At 43.5% G+C, this 27,288-nt stretch overlaps 1 protein-coding gene across 1 annotated transcript; it reads right to left on the reverse strand.

The window, feature by feature from the left end:
* Positions 1 to 4,813: 4,813 nt before the first annotated feature.
* Positions 4,814 to 27,012, reverse strand: zpld1a (zona pellucida-like domain containing 1a). Its single transcript, XM_063894707.1, is given in 12 exon segments — positions 4,814 to 5,818; positions 6,392 to 6,421; positions 6,687 to 6,789; positions 20,966 to 21,137; positions 21,236 to 21,316; positions 23,436 to 23,533; positions 23,999 to 24,071; positions 24,688 to 24,869; positions 25,399 to 25,619; positions 25,965 to 26,078; positions 26,572 to 26,699; positions 26,882 to 27,012. Coding segments are annotated over 12 exon segments (1,509 nt in total). The 3' UTR covers positions 4,814 to 5,642.
* Positions 27,013 to 27,288: the final 276 nt, after the last annotated feature.

A 27,288-nucleotide genomic window follows, 5' to 3' on the forward strand; every position in this document is an offset into this window, starting at 1 on the left:
CACGTGTTTTTGAAGGATTGTCCAGCGGTGAACTGAAGCACTGAAAATAGCATACAGTCGCTGTAACAGTCCAAAAAAACTTAAAGCTGTCACAGAAGACTTGGCAGCATCACCAACCACCAGATTCAATGTGTGGCTGGCACATGGGACACAGAGTGCTTTGTTGTTAAGCTCCAGGATTCTGCTCTGGACCCCCTGTTTCTTCCCCTGCATGTTACTGCCGTTGTCGTAGGATTGCCCACGACAATCAGCAAGATCCAAATTTAGTGTCTGCAGGTGTCCCAACAACAATTTGAGTAGGCCTTTCCCAGTTGTGTCCTCTGCCACGAGAAAGCCAACAAAGTGCTCATGAATAGACACTCCTTCGCCAGGCTTACAGTCCACAATCCTCAGCACCACGGACAGCTGCTCATCATGGCTGACATCTGGGGTGCAGTCCATGATGACACTGAAGTATTTGGACTTCTTCACCCTCTCCACTATTGTTTTCGTCACGCAGCTTCCGATCAAGCAAATCAATTCATTTTGAATCACTTTACTGAAGTAACTCTCAGAGACTGCTTTCTCAGCTACCCTCTTCACGTGGCCCCTCAGTACAGGGTCAAACTGAGCCATCAGTTGAACTTGGCCTAAGAAATTGCCATTGCCGTGCTCATACAGCTTCTCTGAATGGCCTCGAAAAGCTAAGTTGCGCTCGGCCAGATGTGTAATAATGGCAATCAGTCGTTTCAGAATCTCTCTCCATTTGTTAACTTCATTTACAAACAGCTCTTGGTTCACATTATCTATGGCTTTACCTGTTTGAAGCCGTTGATGAAGTGTTCGCCAAGCAGCCATATTATCAAGATGATCGGCAGACCTCGCGTGATCTTTTAAGAAGGCTGCTAAATTTTTCCAATCGTTTGTGCCATCGGAGCTGAACCGCTGCTTGTTGCAATTGCCAAACAGCCGACAACAGAAGCAAACAGCGCGGTCTTTCATCATGCTGTACACGAGCCAGGACCTCTGGATTTTTTCGCCATTCTTCATGTTCATGTTGTAGTACGTGTTTGTGAATCGTCTGCCCTGAGTGTTCTGGGGGAAATCTCCTCGTATCTGCACTGGTCCTTTCTGTACTATTGAACAACGCTCTCTGTCTGTTAACTTTTCTGGCCAATGTGCAGGGTCGTCGCCTATTATTAAATTATCTCCACTGCTGGTGGTAAATGGCCTAGCACTACTCACCACTAAATCACCTTCGTCTTCATCATCCAGAGTCACCTGTTCCTCTGCTTCGGCTTCTATAGCCACCTCTTCTCCTTCGGCACCCATAGCCACCTCTCCTTCCACTTCAACATGTTCCTCATCAATACCTGCTGAGCATGTAGAACTAGCAAGTTCAGGAGCTACTACAGCGGATGCTGTAGCAGCAGGAGATGTAAAAAAGCCAAAGGACGTTAATTTTGGCAGTGTATCTGCAATTCTTTTGCTCTCTTTTGCTCTCTTTCTTTTAGAATAACCACTTTCGTAGCTCCGCTTCATTTTTACCGAGTCGCATACAGTTTACTTCCCGCTGCTTTGGTTTGAAGGCACGTCATTATTGCTACGTCATCATATTATGGACTAGTCAATGCACAGTAATGGAGGGGGGTATGTGTGCTTGGACAATTATTATTTAGACATTAATTCGGTATTATGCTGATATTTCTTGTTTTTTTATTAGAAATGTGTTTTGTTTTTTTACTTCACTTAAGTAACAAATTAACATTCGTTTTTTGTGTCTTTACTGTGACTGGGATGGTCAGATTTGGGGGCCCCTATTTGGTTGAGGCCCTAGGCAATTGCCGAGGTTTGCCTAATGGAAGAACCGCCACTGCTAGACCTTTGTGACTATGGAATATTACCTCTAGTAAAAAACCTTTTTTGGAAACTCTTTTTGTGTCGAGTCGTGCATTTGGGTTCTATCATTTTATTGTGCCCCAGACGTAACACAAAGAAGGGCAAGACCTTACACCAGGGGTGTCCAAACTACGGCCCGGGGCCATTTTGAATCGGCCCTCTGCAAATTCTAAAAGTATCATGGAATATGGCCCACAAATTAAACTTTCGCTTGTCTTATAGGCTATTGTACTTCTGAAATATATATGTTCAAATATATTAATGAGCCTAAAGACAGACGGGATGTAGGCTGTTTTTTTCTGAAAGCTTTTTCAAGTATCGCACATTATTCACCTACATTTGATTTGTTTGGCTAACTTATAATTTAACTTTTGAGACACTATTCACCTCTATAAGTGGCCCAGCTCTCCGTATATTTTTCTGTATGTGGCCCTCGGTGAAAAAAGTTTGGACACCCCTGCCTTAGACCAACTCGGCCATAGAGCCAACACCACGTGTGCCGCGCAAATGGCAAACTGGTTCCCCATCCACAATTACTGACCCATCGCCTCCCCATCCTCACCTATGTCCAGCCCTACATTTCCACAAGTACTAGAAATACAAGCAGACACTCTGGAAACTCGTAATTATGGACTTATTTTGTCGATTGTTGATGAAACTGGCAGCCGGTCCCTTTGATGAGCAGGGGATCAGCCATCTGCGAATGGACATAGCCCAACAGCTCATCAAGGAAACGGGTTGGTTTCTAATTTGTTTTCAGTTGTTATTGTCATACAAGTGCTATTTATTTCAGCCAATAACCTGGCTATCTGTAATCAACAGATGATTTGTCGGAGCTATGTGGCGAACATGACACCCATGACCAATGGGTAAGACAAGTTTGGAGCACTTGAAGTTGATTATTGTAATGTTTTTATTATACAACTGTCCTAAAGCATATCTTCTTCTTCTTTTTTTTTTTTTTTGCCCTTTTCTTCCAGACGTAGTGCACTCTGTAAAAGCTGGTATCACAGCCTTTGTGTGGGGGAACCACCTGTGGACAATGATTACTGTCCTGCATGTATTTGACGGCCAAAAAATAAATAAAGTCCCCTGCCGAACCATGCCTCTATTCATCCAGTGATGAAGTTGTAGCCAATTATGACAGTTTTTTTCTGAATTGGGAACAGCTACAAGTAAATAGTCAATAATAAATATTCACCTGGTTCTTTCAACGTCTGAACAGCAGCTCAGGCCATTAGCGGAAAGGCAGTGGAAAGCATGACTGGGTTCGTATCTCACAGCGGTTACTTTCATAGGGTTTGATATGTGCTTTGTAATGGTCACTATATGCATTTTTTTAAGGCTAAAAAACAAAACAAACGTCTGCCTGTGTCATATTGTGAATATTAACATGGGTGGGGTTTATTTCATCCATGTTAAACGGTGATTTGCAACCAGCTGACAAGAGCTGACAAGATGTATATGGTTCAAGCAAGGCGTTGTTTGAGCCGGTCTGTGGAGTAATGAGTAACGATCATGGCTGAGATTTATATTTTCAGATTTACGGGTTCGAATCCCGTCGGTGGAGTTGGAATATTGTATATATATTTTTCTGTTTCTTGGCCAGCATATTTTGTGTTGTCTGTAGGTGATCTCCACATGCACATTTAGATGAAGTGATGCTTGTTTTTTCGCCGAGTTTTTTTTTTTTAATATTGTCTGGTCACACTTCAGAGTTCAGACACACAAGTAAGGTGAAAATTACAGAACCTGGCAACCACATATGATTCGGCCCGTACAGCATCATATGACGCTCAAGGAGTGGAAAACATAAACAAACGCCACCAGTTGAACCGGAATCCAGTTAAACTGGAACACCGGTGTCCGTGATAGACTGCTGTCCACCAAGTTTCTGATGCGTAGTAGTTCCTCTCTACTGTATTGTATTACAGAGTTTGGCCAAACAACATGTAGTCACTTCATGTTTCCTTCATAAATGTGTCTTGGATAATTTAACCAGCAACTCACTGATAGATGAAGCCACACTTCTGCCAACATTGGTCAAAAATCTTTTCCAACTCTTTTCTTTGTATTTTAATTTGAGCTCCATATAATTACGTCTTGCTGCACAATATTCACTAAAATGGGATCCACTCTGAATCTACTAGGGAGCAGGTGTAACCCATTCACCAATCATTACAACTGTGTTTCCAGACTTTATAATAGGATTCAAACTCCATATACATACGGGATTACAATCTGATCACCTCTGGAAAAAAAGAAAAAAAAACTTTTCGAAAGGAAAGGTGAACGGATCTTTCCTTCCTCCTTCTCAAAATGTTGTAGTAAGATTGGAGGGAACGTGCAAACAAGTGTCCCTTCCAGTGACTGCCCTCTGAAGATGTCGTGTGTATGAAAAACAGACTTGAATCACAGAAGCCAGCAGACTGCATATGCAGCAACATCCCAGTAAGTGCTGTGTAGATACACCCCAATTGAGCCTGAAAGTTCAAATGTTTTCGTTTTTTGCATGTTGGTTTCCTCTGCGGGGTGAGAGGAAACCAACATACTATGATATATGATTGTATCCCGTGCTGTTTCAAATATACTTTTTTAGTTTCATCAAACAAGACAGCAATTCAATGAGCCCTCTCAGAGTGAATCTGGAACTATGATGTGTTTCTTAATTGTATACTGACCATCCTGTGGGAAGTTCAACATGCTGTGTTCTCATTATTGCAGGAATCTCCACAGCGGTTCACGTGGTGGTTTAGAATTAAAAGTTTTAAACCTTTTGGTCTCAGATGGGTATTTATAATTTAATCATAATTGATCATGATGTTATTTGGGTTCAAATCATCTTTTTGATGAAAGAATATCTGAGCTGGTTGCTGTCCTGCTTCAGCCGGCTCAAACCCTCTGGTCAGGTTTGTGAGGAAATTCAGACTGTATGTTCAGAAATATAACAGCCGCAAGTTTTAATGACAAGTGAAATTGCAATGTTTGCAATATGCACAATAGCTCACAATTTGTACATTTCAGGAAAAGATCATCAAAGACACTTAAAAAAAAAAAACACAGTTTGGGTTATACAAAACTACTACGGGTAGATATGAACACATGAAACTTAACATCTGTAATGCTGCTACATTGCAAAAATGATTTAGTGGGAGTGAAGTTCATGTGTTGGTAAAACAGACCTGTCATTTGATAAATCATAAAACCACATCTTTTATTAGTCTGTCTCCTGGAAATACATCTATTTATATACATGTATTTGTTAGTTCACTACATCCAGTTTGGGATCATTTTAACAGTAGATACCCTCATTCTCTTAAGTTATATTTTCATTGCAGTGTTTACACTTTTCATCCTCCAAGCTGGAGTGTGAGTTTCACAAACATACTATGCTATGGACAAACCAACTGGGAGCATAGGACTGGATTCTATACCCTGCAATTAAAAGCTGTATAGCTGAGGTAATGATTTAAGTTAAGATTGTCCCTGCTATGTGGGTCAAAGCTGTATGACAAATAATAACATGCAGGACGCGGCGTAGGCTGCCACGTGGTTGAAACACGAAGTAGAACAACATCAGAGGTCGTGCTTTACTCTACACTAATGCACATTGGACCTGTTTTTACCCTTTTCTACATCAACATTTAGCTTTTATTCTGCTGTTAAATGACTACATTCACAAACATCTTTACACCGTGTTGTTTGACCCTGGCTGAGCATTGTCAGTTGTAGAGGAGTGCCTGCAGTTGGTTGCGTTCAGGTGCTCAGTTGAAGGCCGGGTTGCGGACCCCCGACAGGGTGCTGACTGGATTGCTTTTGCCTTTGAGGATGGTGATGGAGAAGATGAAGAAGCAGACACTCATGACACCCAGGATGATTACCCCCGAGATGAGCGCACTCGTCACTGTGTTCATCTGAAACACCGGCGCCTTCAGGTGGACTATAGTAGCACAAACAGAGACACCATCAAACACCTTCCATCCTTTCATCTGTACCCCCCACACAAACAGCTGTTGATGATGCATAGAGCATTTCATTTTCAGTTCAATTAATTTGATGTTTTTTTTTTTTTCTTCCGAAGAACAATTACACACTGATGAATAGGACACTGGGATATTTGCAGCTCAGGAATCAAACAGCAAATATAATGATTTCCTCACTGACATGAGAGTCAACGAGTCTGATATAACAAAGCCATGAGACACACTGCAGTGACACCTCCTGGACGAGCAGCTCCTGCACTTTTCTATGCTGGCACTACACTACAATCAGGATGTGGGTCCCTCTTAACCTGTCTGAATGCAATCATTTCTCAGGAATGTAGCAGGATTACTAATTAAAGGAGACCTAAGGTCACAAATAACGTGCATCAATCATCACAGGATATTAGGAAATAATAATGTAAAAGAGAATATAAAATTATTTCCTTCAATTTAAATGCTTTTACAAGTTTAAATGACTCCGTTCCCTTTGACCAGTCACTCCAAACAAAGGACAGAATGTAAAGGCTCACCCAGCTGAGAGTTGTTGGTTGGCGTGTCATCTGTGATAAAAAAGCAAAGGGCATTTAGGGGACGTTACTATGCGTGGCATGTTCATTTCTGCTATATGAGTCAGCACGATGCTACAGCTGGTAATGGCTCAGATGAGTTCACACCAACAGGTCAGGCAGCACTGCCTTACTGTATATACTCACTATAGATCCATCCTGACAGTCATGCAGATATAAACGTGTGCTTAAAGTCACATCAGTGAAGAAAAATTGTAAAGTTAAAAGTGTTGAATGCAAAAGTGTTGTCACAATGTACCACTGCGAGTGATGATCGGCCCCGCAGTCAGGACAGCATTCCCAGACGCAGTGCTGGATTCCCCCCCCTCTGACGCGTCTCTCCTCTTCCTGCTGCCACAGATCTATGAATCATGGCAGAGAGGGGAGAGCTGGTATAATTAACCCCACCCCCCGATCAGGTGACACATACTGGATGGTTTACATGATCAATAAATATTGTCTTTTTTAGAGGTAGAAAATAAAGTACATTTACTCAAGTACTGTACTTTGGAGATACTGAAATGTTTCCATTTAGTGCACTTTATACTTCTGCTGCACATCTAAAAAGGAAATAATGTAATATTACTCCACCACATTTTATTTGACAGCTTTGAACTAACTGCATCTCTAAGAATATAACTAGTGGACTAACTCTGTAGTCACAAAAGACTCACAAAATGTATGTATTAAAAAGAAATTCTACACAAGTAATTGCTAGTTTGTCCCAGTAAGATGCTTCTTGATGCAACAACATTATCTTGAAGTTTCACATATATACATTTAATTCCATTCACACATTGAAGCCGCTTTTTCATCAACTTTAGTGTCTGTGTTTCTCTGGTCAACATTGTGAAATGATATACACAAGGGCGTCAGCAGTTTTTTGAATGTGGGGGGGACACATTTTTGTGGGGGGTCTGGGGGTCCTCCCCCATAAGATTTTGAAAGAAATAGATTCAATTTCCCGCATTCTGGTGCATTTTACATTCAAAATGATCTCCCTCTTTCATTGTTTTTCCTTGGAGCCGGCATGGTCTGCAATTACTGACTACTATTATGTTTTGGTGTAATACACAGAGGACTGACACTGACAACTTTTTTGGCACTTTATTTTCTTTTAATGAGAGCAAAATATGAGGATTTAAAAAAATCAAAGAGTGAATTAGAAAAGAATGAGGTAAATTTGAGGCAACATATAGCCCTATTTTAATGTCATGCAACAAAAAATCTCTTGAAAAAAAAGTTATGAGGAAACATAAAATGCGTACCTAGTCTACTCAGAGCCTATTACAATCAAACTTAGCCCTCTCCAGTGCCCTGCAGAACATAACACTATAACTCAATACAACCTTACAACCTGTTAAAGACTTGCTTTTACTTTCTCCATCCTTTCCCCAAAATTGTTGATTTCCCTTTTTTTTGTCCTTTCATTAAATGTTCTATATCTTCTCCTATAATCATATTTCTCCCCTATTATCTGTATCATGCCTACAGCAGGATTTTTACAGTTAGAACAAAAGTAAGAGATCATACAAAGGCTCCAAAAGTGTGACCTCTTTTGTCATTTGCAGACACAAATGACTGGCAAATCTCCCCTAAGTCAAGTTTGTCAAGATGCTCCTGGTGGATGTGGCAAACAGCCACATTGTTCAAGCGCTTTTGAGACATTGAAGAGCGCAGCCACGTCTTAAGCCTTCTCAAGGCACTAAAACTTCTCTCAGCTTCTGCTGAGGAGCATGGCACAAGAAGAAGAAGCCTGACCAACACTTCTACTTGAGTGAACAAACCTCGAACCTCTGGCAGCATAGCTCTCAGGGTATCCACCACTTCACTGACCGTGCTGCAGGGATACTGAAGTTTGAACATTGCCAGCTGTACCTCCAAAGAATGCTCCCGTTATTAACACCCCTTTCCAGTATGTTGAGTGTTTGGAAGCTGCTCTGGTCAAAGTGCTTTGTCAACTGGACCTCAACTACATCCAACATTTTAAAGAATTCTATTCTGTAGAACTCCTCAGGGGAAGTAGGTCTAAATGCAGGTGCATTTCCTGTGAAGCGCTTTGGGGGTCTCCGGATATGAGGAGTCTGGATAGCCTCAATGTCCAACTCCTGGATCATATCACAGGCTTGGGTATATATACGATGAAATGTTTCATCAGATCTCTTTACTTGAATTGTGTTTTTCACACAATCAACCGCAGCCAGCATCCCTGAGACACTCACTGTCTTGCTCTGAAGGAAGCGGTTGAGACATTCAAGTTCTTTTAGAACTTCAAGGGCCATAATCAGGCTGAGCAAAATGTGCCCCTTCTGAAACCTCTCCAGAAGCCTCCTTGCAGTTATGCAAGTGTCAGAGGAACCAGAGACTGACCAAAATCTTTTCATATTGATCTACAACTGCCTGGATAGCTACCACCCTCATGAGCCATCGTGTGGGGCAGAGGGGCCTCAGAGTTCTGAAACTCCCTTCTTCCGACTGGGCAACCTCCTTAAATATTGTCTTATATTTCCCAGATAGATGGTACAGGATGCCACGTTTGTGGACTAAATCCAGCGCATCAGACACAATAGTGCTTGTGCTACAGGCTGTCTGAGTCACCAGATTAATGCAATGAGGACCACAATGAACGTAGAGAGCAAGAGGCTGTGTTTCCTTTATGAATGCCTGAACGCCTTTAGCTCCACCTGCCATATTGGCTGCCCCATCATAGCTCTGCCCGCGAAGGCCGGATAAGGGCAGGTTCAATCGAAGGAGGACATCAGTTGCCATCCGAGCCAACTCTTTCCCTGTTGTTGAGGAGACTTGATAGAGGCCTACAAAGTCCTCATTAGGTAGCAAATCACTATCTACATAGCGTAGGCATATGGCCTCTTGTTCATTCCCAGACAAATCTTGTACTCCATCAATTATGATGGAGTACAAGATTACATGAGTGTGGACACCTCATGTATTTCTTTTGATATTTTTCGCACAACGGAGTTGCCCATAATATTTAGCATCTCATTCTGCACTTCTGGACTTGTGTAATGGTTACAGGGCTTACTGAGCCAAGGCTTTAGAACATCCTCTGCTCTAAGCTTTAGTAGCTGAACAAAGTGTGTATATATAGCTGATCTAGCTCATATTTGGTTGATTCCAACGTGCAAAGGGTGGGCGCTGCGCTGAAGGATCTTTGTGACTGACTAGCTAGTATGCTAATTATATTGCTAATATTGCTAGCTAATATGCTAATTATATTGCTAATATAGACAGAGACAGGGCTGGACTGGCTATCTGGCGTACCGGGCAAATCCCGCCAGGCCCTCCAACGTTTTGGGCCTTCCCAGGGTCGGAAACAAAACATACATTATATATATTATATTTTTTATTGATTGCGACGGTAAAAACATGACACATCGTGGCCCATTGGATGCTTCTCTTGAGGCACATTTGGCTAGTCCAATGAAATTCCTTGGTTCTCGAAGGCCCGCCCCTCCCTAGAGGCCCTCACTTGACCCAAGTCATCACCTCAAATTTTGTAAGCGAATGGTGGAGGATAGAGAGGTCGCGAGATGGAGAAACAAAAGAGTGGCCATGAGAAGCGAATGGAAAAGAGAAAGCAAAAACTTAAAGACGACGCAGCAAAATGTGCAAAAATCACCAACTTATTCAAAAGCACAAGCTCAACCTCGGGTTCGGGCGGTGGGGCCGCCGGTACAACGACAACGAGCGCACATGTGGTGGAGAATGTAGAGGAGGAGGAGGCGGAGGAGATGGTGGTTCGAGCCGGGGAACCAGAGGAGGAGGAGACGGAGAGACGAGAGTCACGAGACGTGACCCAGCAGGGAGAGATTGAGGTTAGAATTCAGCTCAACACACCCGCTAGCTAGCCAATGCAGTGTAGCTATTCACCGCTTCGGCGTTTCGTTTCCCATTTATTGCCTGAAACCGAGACCAAGTTGTCATCCTGACTTTATCAAATCAGTCACAAACATGTACCCATTTGATATATTTTCATGCACTTCTCTTGTAATGTTGCGCCAGCATATATAAATCTTCCATTTGTCGAGCTGTTACAAGGTCATGTGATGTGTTTTAAGTTATGCTAGTGCCGTCCCGTCTAGAAATACCCTAGCTAGCTAGGCAGATTAGCTAGTCACTGCTTCGGCGTTTTTCCCATTTATTGCCTGAAACTAAGACTAAATGTGTCGCCCCCACTCTCTCAAATCAGTCACAAATATGTACCGATTTATTTTCGTACACCTTTCTTGTATTGTTTTGACAGCTTATGGAAATCTTCCATTTGTCTTGAGCTGTCAGCTGTCACAAGGACGACATGTGCGTCTTGTAATTGCTAGTGCGTGTTAGTTATGGCATCCCCCCTTTCACTTTCTCAAATCCAACAAATATCTTATTTCTACTCTACTGCTTGTCGTGTCTTGTGCAACTGTGATTTTATACAAAATGTATTTTTGTAATATTTTCCTTCTGTAATGGCATGCCACGTCATTATCAAGACATCTCGTATTATCTTAAGTTTTCTGCCTATTTGCACGGTAGATGGATAGGTAAGAAGCTGACTAGCCGTGCTACTGTTTAGGAATAGCTGATAGGTACGCGCTCACTCCAATTTGCATGACATGTAAAAACATGGTATATTAGCTTTGTTGTTGGCAATGTGTATCTGATATTTTAATCGTGTCTTCATGAGTTGCATTTTCCTGTGGTGGTCATGGATAGGCTATCCTACCATTCACCACGTTGTGTGGAAAGCATTAAAGCAATGGATGTTTCAATTTCTTCATGGTTGAGACAACGCAGTTGGATGTTTCAAGGCGTATTGTACACGGAACTTTAACAAGTTGTGTTGGAAGCCTAAGCAATAAGAAGCGGTCACTTGGTTTTGCTGTGGTGAAAAAAATGACGAGTGTCCGAAAAAAACCCACCGTTAGACATAATGACTAGCTTACGCTCTTTTGATCTGTCTCAAGTTGCATTACAGTTTCTGCCTAGACAACTAGAAACGTTTTGGTGGGGGGGGGATTCCATTCAGTAAGCTATATATAAAAATGGCGCTTGGCCCTTGGGTGATCAAAAGTGCCCGGGCCCTTTTCAGATGCCAGTCCAGCCCTGGACAGAGAATGTCTCATAAGGGTGCTAACATTCTTATTAGAAAAGCTGGCTGTGTTTGACCATGGAAGAATGCAATTTAGCTGTTTGGCCACTCAAGGGAAAACTCAGACTTACTTTCCTCTTCTTCGAAAAAAAATTCCGTATGTCCATCTCGTGATCCGATTCTCAACAGTGAATGTTTTGAATATGCGCATCAGGCAGCGTGCCGCGCGCGTGATGCTGCTGCTGCTGTGTGTTAAAAAAAACAAACGCGGAGTGGATTTCTGTTGATATGGGTAATCCCCTACTGATAACGTGGAACGGATTTGTTTGTGAAGCAATGGAAAGAACGCTGGACTAGTAGAGCAATCATGCACTCATATTTTTGATGGCAAATGTGGTGGGGTCCAAACGACTTTTTTTCAAGGGTGGGGGACGTGTCCTCCCCCCAATACTATTGTGGCGACGCGCATGGATATACATGTCTTTCGGTACAGAAAATATTCATATTTGGAGATTAGTAGTTGAAAGGGTGTTTTGTTCACAGACAGAAGGATGAGCTGTGACTGTTCTCAGCTGCTCTGACTCCCCCCCAAGTAAATACGCACAGAAATATTCCGATTTATAAAACACTGAGGACGCACGTCCTACGCTGGTTTCCCTTTATAAATCACAATCAACTCGAAATGCGGCGCAGCTTTTGCACTTCACGTAACGCCCATATGTGACTATAAATAGTCAAAGAAACGCCCTATATGAATATTCATTTAAACTGACTGCCTGATGACGATCGCAGGAAATGTTGACAGAACAGCTAAAAAAACCCCATTTCACACCGAGTAAGATGTTGGTTCTTATTGGGGGGGTGCAAACAAGTGAATCATATTGTTTATTCACTGCAACTGACAGGGTACTGTGTCTTTAAGGTTTTCAGCAGTAACGTACAGGAGTGTCGTAAAATGTAAGGTGTTGGACAGTTCAGTAAATGCAACAAACGGAGCAACACGGTGTGGTTATTGAGTCCTGCACAAACACAATATTTGGCGAATGAGGATGTCTGAACTCGCCTTACCGCCTCCTCCACCTTTCTTACCGGTTCCCAGCGACCCAGCTGTTCCCTGGGATCGGTGGCTGCGGTCATTTGAGGATTATTTGCTAGCGTTGGGACACGCGGACCTGGCGGAGGCGAGGAAGTGTGCGCTCCTGCGCCATTGTCTCGGGCAGGAGGGACAGCGAATCTTCGCCACGCTCACCTTGTTGGATGATAAGTATGTCACAGCTACAGCTGCTTTGAAGGCACACTTCAGCTCTGGGAGAAGCCGGCGGATGCACCGCTTTGAGTTTCTTTGGAGGACCCAAAAGCCTGGTGAGACCGTTGCCCACTTCGTGTCAGCTTTACGTGAGCTGGCTAGGCTTTGTGATTTTAAAGCTTTGGAGGATGGACTTATAGTTGATCAGTTAATAGAGAAAACGTCATGCAACCAACTGAGGGAGAGACTTTTATTAGAGCCAGACTCCATGATACTAGCAGATGCTTTAGTGATTGGGAAACAGTTGGAAACGGCCCTAATGGAGGCCGCGCAGTACACGATCCGCTGACGTCACCACCACCGTCAGTTCATCATACAGAGACTGCCCACCCGGAGGGGAGCGAACATTATGGGCCTAGACTTGTTCCTTGCCCTGGGTTTTGCTGTGAGTGACGCTAGAGGCCAGCATGTCCTGCAGGTCGCCACCTCCTGGCCTGACCGCTAATCACACCTGTTCAATGGGCTGGGCCGCATGATGGGATTTGTACACCAGCCTACTGTCAACCAGTCAGTCCGCCCTGTCATCCAGCCTCTATGGCGCATTCCTCTGGCCCTCCGTGACGCAGTGGAGGCTGAGCTGCAGCTCCTGGCGGAGGCAGACGTCATCGAGTCTGTCAACGCCTCACCATGGGTGTCGAACCTGGTAATAGCTAAGAAGAAGGGGGGCGGACTGCGACTCTGTGGACCTCACAGACGTGAACAAAGCCATCATCCCCGACAAGTACCCCCCTGTCTACGGCTGAGGAGCTCACTAGCCATTTCCACGGCTCCACTGTCTTCAGTAAGATGGACCTACAAAATGGTTACCTGCGGGTTCCTCTTGCACAAGCCAGCATGGACCTTACAGCGTTTGTCACGCACATGGGGGTTTTCAGATTCAAACGCATGGCATTTGGACTCTCATCAGCCCCGAGCTGCTTTCAGAAGATAATGTCACTCATACTGGCTGGTATCCAGGGTGTCTACATCTACCTGGATGATGTGGTCGTGCATGCGCCCTCCACCACACTGCATGACGCTCGCCTGGTGCAAGTCTTTCAGCGTTTTGAACAGCACAGGGTCACACTGAATGCTGAAAAGTGCGAAGAGGAAGTTGAGTTCCTGGGCTTCAGGCTCTCGAAGGAGGGCATCACGCCGATTATGTCCCACACTGAGGCTATTCTGTCCCTGCCAGACCCGCAGTCACCATCCCAGCTGTCTTCCTTCCTGGGGATGGCCGCCTACTTTCTCAGGTTCATGCCACACTTCTCTGATTCGACGGCTCCCTCAGGAAGGAGGCGGCGTGTGACTGGACCCCGGCCTGCCACGAAGCCGTGCGTGCCATCAAACAGCAGCTCACGTCCCCGCCCACGCTGACCCATTTCAGCATGACCGCGCCCACCTTGATCACCTGTGATGCCTCCGGGGTGGCGCTGGGCGCTGTGCTCTCCCAGACTCAGGACGGGGCGGAACGCCCGGTGGCTTTTGCCTCGTGGTCGCTTACTTCAGCAGAGCAGAAGTATTCAGTGGGGGAGAGGGAGGCCCGGGCCTGTCTGTGGGCTGGCGAACGTGGGCATGTTTACTTATACGGGAGGCGTTTCACCATTCGCACAGACCACCAAGCGTTGACGGCACTGCTGGTGACCCAAGGCTCGGGGCACAGGCCTATGAGACTGCTAAGGTGGGCTGACAGGCTGAACCAGTACAACTTCAGTCTGGAGTTTATGCCTGGGCGGGCCAACACTGTGGCCGACCTCCTGTCGAGGGCTGTGTCTGTGACAAAGGAGATGGAGGGGAGTCATCAGACACAGAGAGCGATGAGGACTGGGTCCACATCCTGCACGGGCCCCTCAGCTCAGTAGTCACCCTAGCGGAGCTCCAGCAGGCCTCAGCCGCTGATGAGGCCCTCGCGGCTCTTCGCACCTACATCCGGGACGGCTGGCCCGCCAAAGTGGATGATAGGCTGCTTCCCTACTACCGTTTCCGTGACGAGCTCTCCTGCTGGGGGGCAGTGTGCCTAGCTCGTGGTCACCGTACGGTCATTCCAGAGACTCTCAGGTCCAGAGTACTACACATGGCGCATGAGGGGCACCTTGGGGTGGTCAAGGTAAAGCAGCGCTGCCGTGATACAGTGCGGTGGCCCCACATAGACTCTGACGTTGAGGAGCTGGTGCAAAACTAGGTTGGCAGCCCAGGCCAAGAGCTAATCGGGTGGCGGGTGACCCACCAGCGCAACTCGACGCAGCTTCAGGGCCAGCACGCCCTCAGAGAATGAGGGCCCCGCCCGTCTGGCATGGGGACTATGTGACAGGGTGATCTGGACAATGGGGGTGGGGTGCAAGGTAAATGTTATGTTTCAGTTTCCTGGGGGGTGGTGGGAAAATGTTATGTCTGAAAACAGTTAGTTTGAGTTCTTAATGTGTCCGGTTGGACTCTATTAGTTTATTCACTGCAACTGACAGGTTACTGTGTCTTTAAGGTTTTCAGCAGTAACGTACAGGAGTGTCGTAAAATGTAAGGTGTGGGGCAGTTCAGTAAATGCAACAAACGGAGCAACACGGTGTGGTTATTGAGTCCTGCACAAACACAATAGACGCAGTTTGAAGATAACAAAGAGCTGCAGCACGTGGAGCACTCTGTGAACGCTGCTGCCTCAGAAAGTCGGATCGTCACCAAAATAAATAAATATGCAGTCCAAAAAAGTTAATGGCAATATACACACAGCCTCACACAGGCAGAGTGTTTGTGCCACGGGACCAGGACAGGGACGCACCCCCTTGATAAGAAGCTGTCAGAAATTATCGGGGAATTACCGAGTCATGACTGGGAGGGAGAGGGGGGTTGCACCTGTGCGTGTGGCACTCAGATGTAACGTTCTCTTCTTTCCTTTTTAGAAATGATATTAAACTAAGTGCAACCTAGCTGGATTCACACATGTGCAAACAGGTGGGACTTAGCTTACAAAAGAGATATCTGTTTATTTGATGGTTTTTGTTCCAGCTGTCGATCAGCTGTGCGCAGCGTCTCCACTGCACCCTGTGCATCTCACAGCAGCAACTCTATCTTGGGCCGTATCCACCATTGAGGTCACCGAGGTCCGGACCTCTGTCTTTTTTTCGAGGTGTATAAAATAAAAGTCGTGAAATAATTCCCTAAAAATAACTGGGCTCTATCTGAGTAATTACACATGCCTCAGGATGCTGCGATTAGCACAAGCTGAACCAAGCACTGACTACGTTACAACGTAGCGTGTCAACTCATGCTGTTGCTATAGTTACTATGACGCTACTCAGCGCGAGACCTACTACATAAAAATATGAAGATTCTGAAAGGGTCAGGCTACATAAACCACGACAATGGAGCCGAAATTTGTGAAGAGTTCTTCGGCTTCTGTGCTCTTGCAAAACAAGATGCTGCATCTATTACAGAAGCAATCCTGTCTCAGTTGTGGGGTCTGGAGATTGAATATCTCAGAGGGCAGGGCTATGATGGAGACAGCACAATGAGTGGGCATGCGAGTGGAGTACAACAACGCATTAGGGAGCTTCAACCACCGGCACTATTCACACATTGCTGAAGCCACGCACTCAATCTTGTGGTAGTCCATGGATGTTCTGACATCCCCCTAATCAGGAACATCGTGGCTACCATTGAGAATGTTGCAGTGTTTTTATCTGTGTCTGCTGTTAGAAGAACATGTTACAATAAGAACCACAAGGAAGCAAGGAAACACAGTTAAGTGACAAAAGAAAAACAGGTGGCATCCCACTCATGTCGGACAGACGCTGGGGCTCCAGAGGGAAGACTGGGTGCTCTTCTGGATCACTTCAATATAGCCCACTCTGCACTCATACGAATAGAATCAGGAACATCATCGAACTCCAACAAGGCTAGCAACCTACGTCACAGTATAGAATCATTTGACACAATCGTCACTGCTGTCACAACAAACAAAATTCTAGGCTACATCCAGCCATTGACTAAAGAGTTACAGTCACCAAATATCAACCTTATGACTGCCTACAAAGAGGCCAGAGAGGTTGCTCGGGTCATTTCTACACGAGGAGAGCTTCAGTGAACTGTATGAAAAGTCAACAGAACTTGCCAGCACCATTGACATGGTTCCAGTAAAAAAGTGTGTTACCAATAGGCAGCAAAACATAATGAACACACCCTCACAGTCAATTGAAGAACATTACAGACTCAATCTGTTCTACCCTTTTATTGACCATGTGACAAGCCAACTAAACAGCAGGTTTGTGGAAAACTCTGAGCCAGTTGTGCGTGCTACATATCTAATACCTGCAGCTTGTCTAGACTTACAAAATAAAAGCAAGAAAGGATGGTGTCATGGTACAGTGAAGACCTACCTCAGCCAGACTCCATCAACAAGGAGCTTCACAGATGGAAGGTAAAGAACCAACCTCCAACAGTGCTGGCATCAACAGCAAAAGAAACATTGAATCAGATAGAAATGCAGTGCTACCCCAACATCCTCTGTATCCTCTCCATCTACCTCACACTACCAGTGACCACCTGTTCATGTGAGAAGTCGTTCTCTGCATTGAGGCGGCTGAAGACCTGGCTACGATCAAGCATGGGAAACGACAGGCTTTCAGACTTACAATGACGCACGTCCATAGAAACAGAGCACTGGATCCTGAAAAAGTTCTCCAGCGCTGGGATGCCTCTGGACACAGAAGGATTGCATTGGCTTTTGATAGAAAGGTATAACATCAATGCTAAATGAATCCTTGAAATAGTTCTTATTTAAGGCTATTCATGTTTGCATTATGATGGTGTATTGTCAACAATCAACATTCATATAAACTATAGACTCCCCGGGTGCTGCACGATAGCTGCCCACTGCTCCTAGTACTAGGATGGGTTAAATGCAGAGGACTAATTTCACTGTGTCTGCTCTGCTGTGTGCATGTATGTGACTAATAAAGAGGGTTTCATCCTCCGATTCTATCTAACTAATTCATGTCATTTCATTGAGTCTACATTGAACTGCCCTCTCTTCGGATGATGTCCACTGCCCTCTCCATGGATAATCAAGACATACAAAATCAACCTACTGTTCCCTTATGATTACGTTTAGTGTGAATTTTCATTTTATTGAACAATTTAATTAAACATTGTCAACATTCATTTTCAGACGTTTCGTGATCATTTTAGCCTCTTCTGTATGTCCTTCCAAACGCCTTAAATAGCACATATCTAAATCAGGAAAAAAAAGAAAAAAAAACCTAGCCAGCTCTGTTTTTGGACCTCGGTATTTCCAAAAACCTGCATACGGCCATGACTCTATCAACCAGTTAAAGCAAATAAACATAGTTCTAAAATGCTTAAAAATGTAAACACATTCTCACACATAAATACTGTATATAGTAACATTAGGCACTCATTACCAAAAAGGGGTCAGTTTAAACGTAATTCTGTCTTTCTGCTTACCGCATCATCTATGAGAATACATTTCATAACATGTAAGATAACATATTCGGGGGGGGGGGGGTTCAATAACATATCTGTATTTCTCAAAGTTATGTTTTTGTGTGCACTCAGGAGTCTCAAACAGGCGTTTGTTCATTTTTGCAAATCAATACTTCATGACCAGTGTTGGGTGTAACGCGTTACAAAAGTAATGGAGTTATAGTAATGTAACGCAGTAATATAACGCATTACTTCTGAAATTTGGGTAATATAATACCCATTATAATTCTCAGTAACGCAGTTACAACACATTTTAACCCGAAATGATGTGGTGTTTTTTTTCTAAGAATTCACAAACATCGCGAGACATTCTGACACCAGAGAAACAATTGTGCAGGTAGAATAACTCAGTACGCCTGTTTACTATTGGTTAAGAGGGCTGCAGAAACAGATTCACAATGCAGAGCTGCAGGCTCACAATGCAGAGCTGCAGGCTCGGAGAAAAGAAAAGAGAAAGACAGGAGTGCGCGCAGGCCAAAGCAACAGAAGGTAACCTTCTCTGGGTCTGCTGCTTGAACCCCGAGAAGTTCAGAGACTCGTGGCAGAGTGTTGAAGATCTGCAGCCTCTGTCCTCTGTGGAATCGCCAGCTTTTAGAAAGCTTGTCAGCCAAATCCCCGTTAACACACCAATGACAAGGTGAGCTAACGCTGCCATAGAGACTCGTTCATATACAGCAGGTCACAGGGCCGTGCAGAGGCTCCACTAACATGTTATTAATAACACACAGAGACGTCATGTTACCGGTATCACATATTATTCAGCCCACTTAAACAGAGCATGAGTTTAATTTCTAGCTCTTTTCCTAATGTTCAGCATGTACCGCCAGATAGATAGATAGCTTTAATTAATGAGCTGCAATAAACTACATTTTAGCATTTAAAGCCATACTTTAGAGGTTATTTTGGTGAAAGTAACTCAAAGTAATGCAAAAGTAGTGTAACGCATTACAGTTCAGAGACAGTAATAATGTAATGTAACTTATTACTTTAAAAAGACAGTAATAAGTCATATGTACTGTATTACATTTTGGAAGTAACTTGCCCAACACTGTTCATGATACATGCGAGGTAATATTTCGATTTATGGTATTATTTCACATGTTTCTCTCCATTCTTCCTTCTGCCAATGGTGTCGCAGTTTCTCATCTCTCCCGTTTTTGTGCGTACGCATGGGTCAGAGTGTGCATGGAAGACAGCACATTTCCCGTCAAGTTTGTTTTTTTTTAAAACGCAAAGGCTGCTTAGGAAATCTTTTGGCCGTACGCCACGTTTATAAATGAGGCCCCCGGACGTCCACGGAAGACAACAGTGGTGGATGATCACAGAATCATTTCCATGGTGAAGAGAAACCCCTTCACAACAGCCAACCAAGGAAACAAGACTCTCCAGGAGGTAGGCGTATCAATGTCCAAGTCTACCATAAAGAGAAGACTGCATGAAAGTAAATACAGAGGGTTCACTGCACGGTGCAAGCCACTCATAAGCCTCAAGAATAGAAAAGGCTAGATAGGACTTTGCTAAAAAAAACATCTAAAAAAAACAGCACAGTTCTGGAAGAACATTCTTTGGATAGATGATGCCAAAGCAACCCAGGAGTTTATTAAAGCAAAGAAGTGGAATATTCTTGAAAGGCCAAGTCAGTCACCTGATCTCAACCCAATTGAGCATGCATTTCACTTGTTTTAACAAGTGAAATGCATGCTCAATTGACTGAACTTTAGACCGAAAGGCTCACAAACAAACAGCAACTGTAACCCGCTGCAGTAAAGGCCTAGCAGAGCATTTAAAAGGACGAAACCCAGCGTCTGGTGATGCCCATGAGTTCAACACTTCAGGCAGTCATTGCCAGCAAAGGGTTTTCAACCAAGTATTAGAAATGAACATATTATTTTCAGTTATTTAATTTGTCCAATTACTTTTGAGCCCCTGAACTAAAGGGATTGTGCTCAAAAAATGCTTTAGTTCCTCACATTTTATGCAATCTTTTTGTTCAAACCACTGAATTAAAGCTGAAAGTCTGCACTTCAACTGCATCTGAATTGTTTAATTTAAAATTCATTGTGGTAATGTACAGAACAAAAATTAGAAAAACACTGTCTTTGTCCAAATATTTATGGGCCTAACTGTACATGATATATGGCTGTCAATACCCAGCACGTCAGTAAACCCCTTGTGACTATAAATGTAAGAATAAAGTATTTACAGCAAAAATTGATCTAATTGTGTAGAAGCACAGAATGGGCCAGTGTTAGATTTTAATATTTGTTAATGATTATCTACTGTGAAGATGCTTAGGGTGATGCAAATGTTCACCATTGCAGTTGCTTTTGGGTAGTTGATTTATAAAAATACATCTTATTTTATGGCATAGGAATCTTTTTTTGTATATAGTTACTTAAAGAAAAAGGGTTTTCTAAATGTCCAATAAGTTTTGTGAAGTTAAAAGTAACTGCAAATGGAAATACCTAAGTCAAGTAGAAGTACCACAGATCTGTTCTGGATCAGCGGAACTTGGCCTTACTGATGATGCTGATGTGAGGGTGAATGTTTGAGTCATATGCCTCCGTCATGAAATGAAGCTTTATGTGTGGAGAGGTCTGGATGTTTGTGCTGGGTGTTATTCCTGTAGTGTTTGCATTGTGAGGTGTCCTGCTGGTCTCACCGGCATGAGCATGGGACAGTCATCAGCCCGACACAGTTTGGTGACGCAGTGCAGGAACACGGTGGACATCTTCTGGTTCTTGTGCTTCACAAAGCGGAATACTTCGAAGGCAAAGCGTCCCATCTGGCTCTTGCCATTTTCAAAGACGGCGGTCTGGGGGTCTTTGTCACAACTGGCTCACAGAGGGAAAATCAGCACGTTTTATTGGAAAGGAGAGCAACCGAAATATATACCTGAACAAAGTCTGAAGTGTTTTCAAATTTAAGTTACCTAAAGAAAAGATCATAGCGGAGGTCATCGTTGGGGTTTCCAGAGGGCGTGGTGTAGCAGTAGTCCATCAGAACGTTCCATCTGTTCAACAGTACAGGGAGGTCATGTGGGGGGGCTACACTCTCCGGGCGTGAGAGAAGATCACTCCCAAAATAATCTTTGTGTTTCATTAGTTATCCATAATAACTAACCCAGTCTCCAAAAAATACTTATATTCTACCAATTTGTTTTTCAAATGATGTTTTTGTAGGAAATATATTTGCTGTCTGGATTATGTTCCAACATACAGTTGGTAACATTTATGACACATATGACTCATAGGGTCAGAGCAGAGGCTGGGGCCCCGTTGGTAGCGCAGGATACAGCCCCTGGGTCTTGTTTATTGTTCGCTTGGTTTTTGACACTAAAAGCCGCTTTCATAAACGCCTGCGAAGAGAGGATAGTTGCACTTAATAGATTATTCATTGACATTATTGCAACTAATTTTGTCAAAATAAAAACATTATCCAAGTGGCTTATTTTATTTATCTTATTTGCACCATGTATGTTGAGTTGTTGGAGGAGCATGGGATATACGATTTTCATTGCCAACATATACGTTGTATATGCTGTGCATATGACCAATAAAACCTTGAAAGCTTGAAACATACTTCCATCACAAAACAAGGAAAAGCCATCTCCCCCCAAAATACGAACGTTGTGTTAATACCCCCCCTTCCTCCCCCATCACACGCAAGATTGCACTGCCGAGACTAACCATGGAGTAATCTGAGTCATATTCAGTGCAGTGCCTTGCTCAAGGGCACGACGGCAGGCACCAGGATGTGAACTGGGACCTCTCCAAGTAGCAGCCTATGGCTCCCAGTCCAAGCCCCGACTGAATGAGCATCACTGCTGGACTACGATTGGATATTTATCTCCCCTTCACTCACACTCAAAACTGATCTGTTTCATTTTGAAAGGTCAGCTTTTTGAAAACCAACATGGCTCAGTTCAAAATTTTGTTTCAAAACAAAACTCCTCATCTCTTCCCCGACATGATTTGACAAAAAGATGATTAGCTACCACCATTTTTTCACTGATATTTGTTTGAACAGAGACTGAATCTTTCTCTGGATTTAAAGAAATGCCTCTGATGGCGGTATATATAAGCAGAAAAAAAAGAAAAGATTCCAGGTCCTCAACATCTGTCATTAAAGGAATGTATAAAAATCAGACATGTCCTCTGACTCATCAGAATTTAACAGATCATTTTGTGTCTTTGTGTAGTACATCCCATCATTTTGAGGGATGATCCTCCTTTACGCCTAATTAACAAATCTTCAATTAACTTCCCCTAAAAACAGTGCTGCTTTATGATACCTAAAATAATACTACGATAAATTTTAGAATATAAAAATGTAACACTTTCATTTGCCCCCCAAAGAAGGTCTGAAATAATGTTTAAATATCAAATTAAAAGTAAACAAGATTGAACGCGCCACCCCTTTTTAAATTAAAGTGTGATTTTCACGCTGTGTGGCTGTTTGGTACCTTGTGATTTTCACGCTGTGTGGCTGTATTTGTGAATATTCAGGGGACTTTAAAATCATGAGAACATATAAACAAATAAGAAAGTTCCAAAATCAGATTAAAACCTAGACTTTCCCAAAGTGCATCCCTGCACTCTGTTTATCATTAAAGAGCATCATAAAACACAGACTCTCTGTTCAGGTGAATCCTGAGTCCCAGGTGAATTTTCACATCAGGCTGATTTCTGGTGTCTCTCATTATCGAGTTAGGCAGCATTATTCATTAAAAAGCTATTCTTTCGAAATTAAAATCCTATTTATTTGTTATTTTATTATTTCACTGCGATCGCCTCAACACAGTAACGTTTAAAAGTCCAGCAGTACTTAGAGAGTCAAAAGAAAAATGTGACTGTCAGATCAGTTCCACTTGTGGCCTTCAGTGTTTTTTTCCCCCTCTATAAAACTTGTAGGTAGGTGAAGTTCTGCCAGAAATCCCCTCAGCCTATTTATTATCTCAATTTAGCTCAGAGGTTCCAAATATGTAATCACAGCCCTAAGTGTGATTCACAGTCGGAATGGAAGCGGCTTCCTTACAGTTAACTTACTTATCACACGCTTAAAACATTTGGCAGAAAACAGACAGTGGAACATTATTGAGGCATTCAGCCTGAATGGCTATGAATGCATACCTCCTGTCCAGGTTAGCGGCTTTTACAGCTGCAAACACGCGCGTCTTCAGGGTGAGTCCAGCCATGGGGATGGACAGCTGCTGGATGTACGATGAGTCCTGGACATAAACACAAGAAGCTTCAGCATTTTTCTCACTAACCCTCACTCTGTGTTCACGTTTCAGAGTGAAATGTTTGATTTCACTACTCCTCAAGGATCCCTGCATATCTGTCTGCTTTACATATAATCCCATTTACTAGTGTAAATTGACAAGTGGTTCCAGAGTAAGGTTTGACATGAATTGAGGGTATGTTCAGTATAATCTACTCAAATTACAGGATAAAAGCTACTTTTCCAACCAGGGTGGAATAAAAAGGTTTCTGAACCCCTGGTATCCTCTCCATTTTGAACATGGATCATCATTCTCAGAAATTCTTAGTGAAGATCTAAAGCTCGGGATTAATTTCACATAGGTGCAGAGTTTGCTGTGCTCTTTGATGCACGCTTGCTAACTTTGATGTTTGGCTGACCTAACCCCCCCTGTATAATAAGATAAGAGTTATTCAGACTGATGTGAACGTACATTGTAGAGCAGTAGATTCAGCGTGCTGATGAAAGTACCGTTGCTCTCCTTCACTGAGATTGCAGCTGCTGACCTGCAGTGAAGATGAAATATTAAGGCTGCCAAAAACATTTTGAAACAGGATTCCAATATTTAACAATCATTTGATGCTGAAATGTGCATCTCTTTTTAATCACAAAATATGTCTGTAAGGACAGATGATATTTCACTTGCTAAATCTTACAAAATTCAATAAAGAGTAACAACCTTGATGAAGCCAAACCTGAACTGTCAGTCACTTTGCTTCTTCTGCTGCTGTTGACCTACACACTGTCTTTACACCTCAAGTCATTTTCATATCAGTATCACCTTCAGTTCAGACCTTGTTTAACATAAATACATTTGTTGTCTCTGAATAATTATTATTAGTCTTATGCAGGATAAAGTCTGTTGTGTAAAATATTATCCATCGTGGTTAACGACAGAAATTCAGTACTAGAATGATAAACTGCATTAATTACATATTAGATATATATGGTAGGTTTTATTTCCTTTTGTTCACCTGATTTGCATAATAATTCAAATGTGACATCACCAACTGCACACTCAGAAATGTCCAAACAGATGTCCCACTTAAACAAGGTCTGAAATGAAGGTGATAACGATACGAAAATGACTTTGGAGACAATCGCAGAGGAAGAGAGACTCACGAGGCCAGCTGTGTGTTGTTCACCAGGTATTCCAGCGGGTAACTGCAGCTGAACTTGTACAGCAGCCCTGGCAGGTAGCTGATGATGGTGGGGGGGTCCGGTGTGTCGATGTACCCTGATATGTTCCCAATCTGCACCAGTGACAGGTTGCCATAAGCGTTGGGTCCTTGAGCTGTGGAGACCTGCAGCAGACAACATCAGGGGTGAAACTCCTGGCAGTATGGCGACAGTGAGCAGGCTGATGCTGCACTAATCCCCACCTCTATCCCCCTTTATCTGAGCACGGACCCTCGAGGACTTCAGTCAATCCTCCTTAACACTCAGCAGCAGCGTCTTAACGGAGATAAGCAGTGCTGGACTTTATTCCCATGCAGGATAAACACGACTCGGTACTGTGCACCGCACAGCTGGCTATAATAACACACTTCTTTTGTCAAACTACTAGGAGGGTCTTGTGTGTTTTTCATCTGCCTGTAAGCAATTCATTTTTATAAAGATAATTGTCGAGTCACAGAAGACTATGAATCATTTCTGTTGGTTTTAACTGGGTGTGGTTAAATACAGCACTAACCTTACATGATTCATTAACATATGACATTTTTTCAAAGGTATTGGTATTATAATATTTCTGTCAGGTACACAGCAACATAACCATGACAGTTAAAGCTTCTTCCACAGGGTGCAGTAACACACACACTCTGCTTCTCTTACCACCAGGGAGTTTCCACAGGACTCCAGCGTGGCCAGACTGATACTAAAGATCACAACAGTAGGGAAGGTGTTGTTGTTGATGAAACCACGGCAGTGGGCATCTCCATGGCGACCATTGAGTGCCAGGTCAGAGTCAGTGTAGCCAGAAAAGAGGACGGGGCAGAAGTTAATCTTGAGGGTGATGGTCTGCACCCCACAGTACACACTGATATCCCTCTCAGCTGCAAGACACACACGCACGCACGCACGCACGCACGCACGCACACACAAACACACACACACACACACACACACACACACACACACACACACACGTGATGAAATAAAATGAAAATGACTTTTTTAAATAGTGTTTGAAAAAGAAGTGCATTTCTAGAATAATGGTCCAGTACCAACATGTTACATTTTGTTTAAATGACAATTGAGGAATCGGTATGATGTGGTGAAACATGCCATCATCTCCTCTTGGGACTTTGAGACAGGTTTGAAGCCAACCTTCTTTTTAAAGAGACATTCACATGTTAATTCCATTCAGTAAATGAAAAAGGAAAAGTGATGCTCCTCACCGGGGAAGCGGCTGTGAAAGTTGGCATCGCAGTTATATCCATTGAATTGAGCTCCAGCTGATAAAGCTTTACTAGACAATAAAATAATCAAAAATATATGTTCCATTTCAGCACCTGGAACAGAGAAAGAATGTGCACTGAGAAATCCTGTCACTCGAGAAAACAAAAAGAAGAAAGTGAAATGTATCCAATAATTCTATATTTTTGCTGAGGAAAAAGATTCTCCCAGTGTGCTTTTGTGAGGAGAAGATTTTCTCACAAGATTCCAGTTATTTCACAGCAGTTTGACTCCAGAGGAACATCTTTCATATGATTGTCAACCGAATCCAAAGCAAATGTTAGTTGGAATTATTTTTGAAAGCTGCAAAGTTATAAAAGCGATGCTGGATAATTACTGATGACTAAGGTCCTCTCATCAGGCTTATCACTGAGTGCACATTTCGTAGTCCTTTGAAAACCTCCTCTCACAGAATCACTGTCAGTCACACATACAGGGTTTCAGTCCTGATGAAAAAGCTAAATTAAAGAAGTAAATACATCAAGTTAGCAGGTACCGCGCTAGCTCTGACAGCTGGATTGTCGCTCTACGAGAAGTCGGACCACTCACCCTGGTTCTTGGAAGCAAGCGAGTCAGCGGTTCTCCATAAGCTTGGGACAGACGATGGAATGGTCCGCACAGCATCCCTACCCCACAACTAGAAACAGGAGTCGGGAGCAGGGGGGGAAAAAGGGATCCTACACATAAGAGATTCATTATTTGAACATGTCAACAAAAAAGGACTGTCCAAACTAACATGGGAAAGTCCATCAAATTTGAATGTGTTATACAAATCCTTTCACGTCTGCAGAAACATGAGCAGGTTTTGAAGTTTCCCACTCATATCCTTTCGGCCCAATCTGGCTGTGTCACTGCGCACAAATGGTTTGACGCCGCATGAGGTCCAGCAGTGGTGGGGGGGAGAATTATCTTTTCATCGCTCCAGTGGCCCTTGCCTGCTGACTGAGCCGTTCCTTTCTCCACAGGCCGGCCGGGAAGTGCAGAGCCCATCACGCTGGCCCTTGGCCCCCGGAATCCACACTTTTCATGCTTTGTGTGCAGCAGGCCTCAGTCAGCACAGCAGCAGGCAATCTGTTGCTGGGGCTGCAAGCTGCTGCCGTTCTCCTACCTGATCCCCACACTTTGATTTCTAGTCACAGGACTCCTGCCACATAAAGAGAGTAAAGAAAAAGAAAGCAAAGTTCACAGAGTTTCAATGGATTAACTCGCTGTCCCATCTTCCATATGGACAGCAGTATGTGATGGGCTGGTGCAGTGTGAACCCCC

This window comes from Eleginops maclovinus, chromosome 11 (genome assembly GCF_036324505.1).
Source record: "Eleginops maclovinus isolate JMC-PN-2008 ecotype Puerto Natales chromosome 11, JC_Emac_rtc_rv5, whole genome shotgun sequence".
In the NCBI taxonomy this organism is placed as follows: Eukaryota; Metazoa; Chordata; class Actinopteri; order Perciformes; family Eleginopidae; genus Eleginops; species Eleginops maclovinus.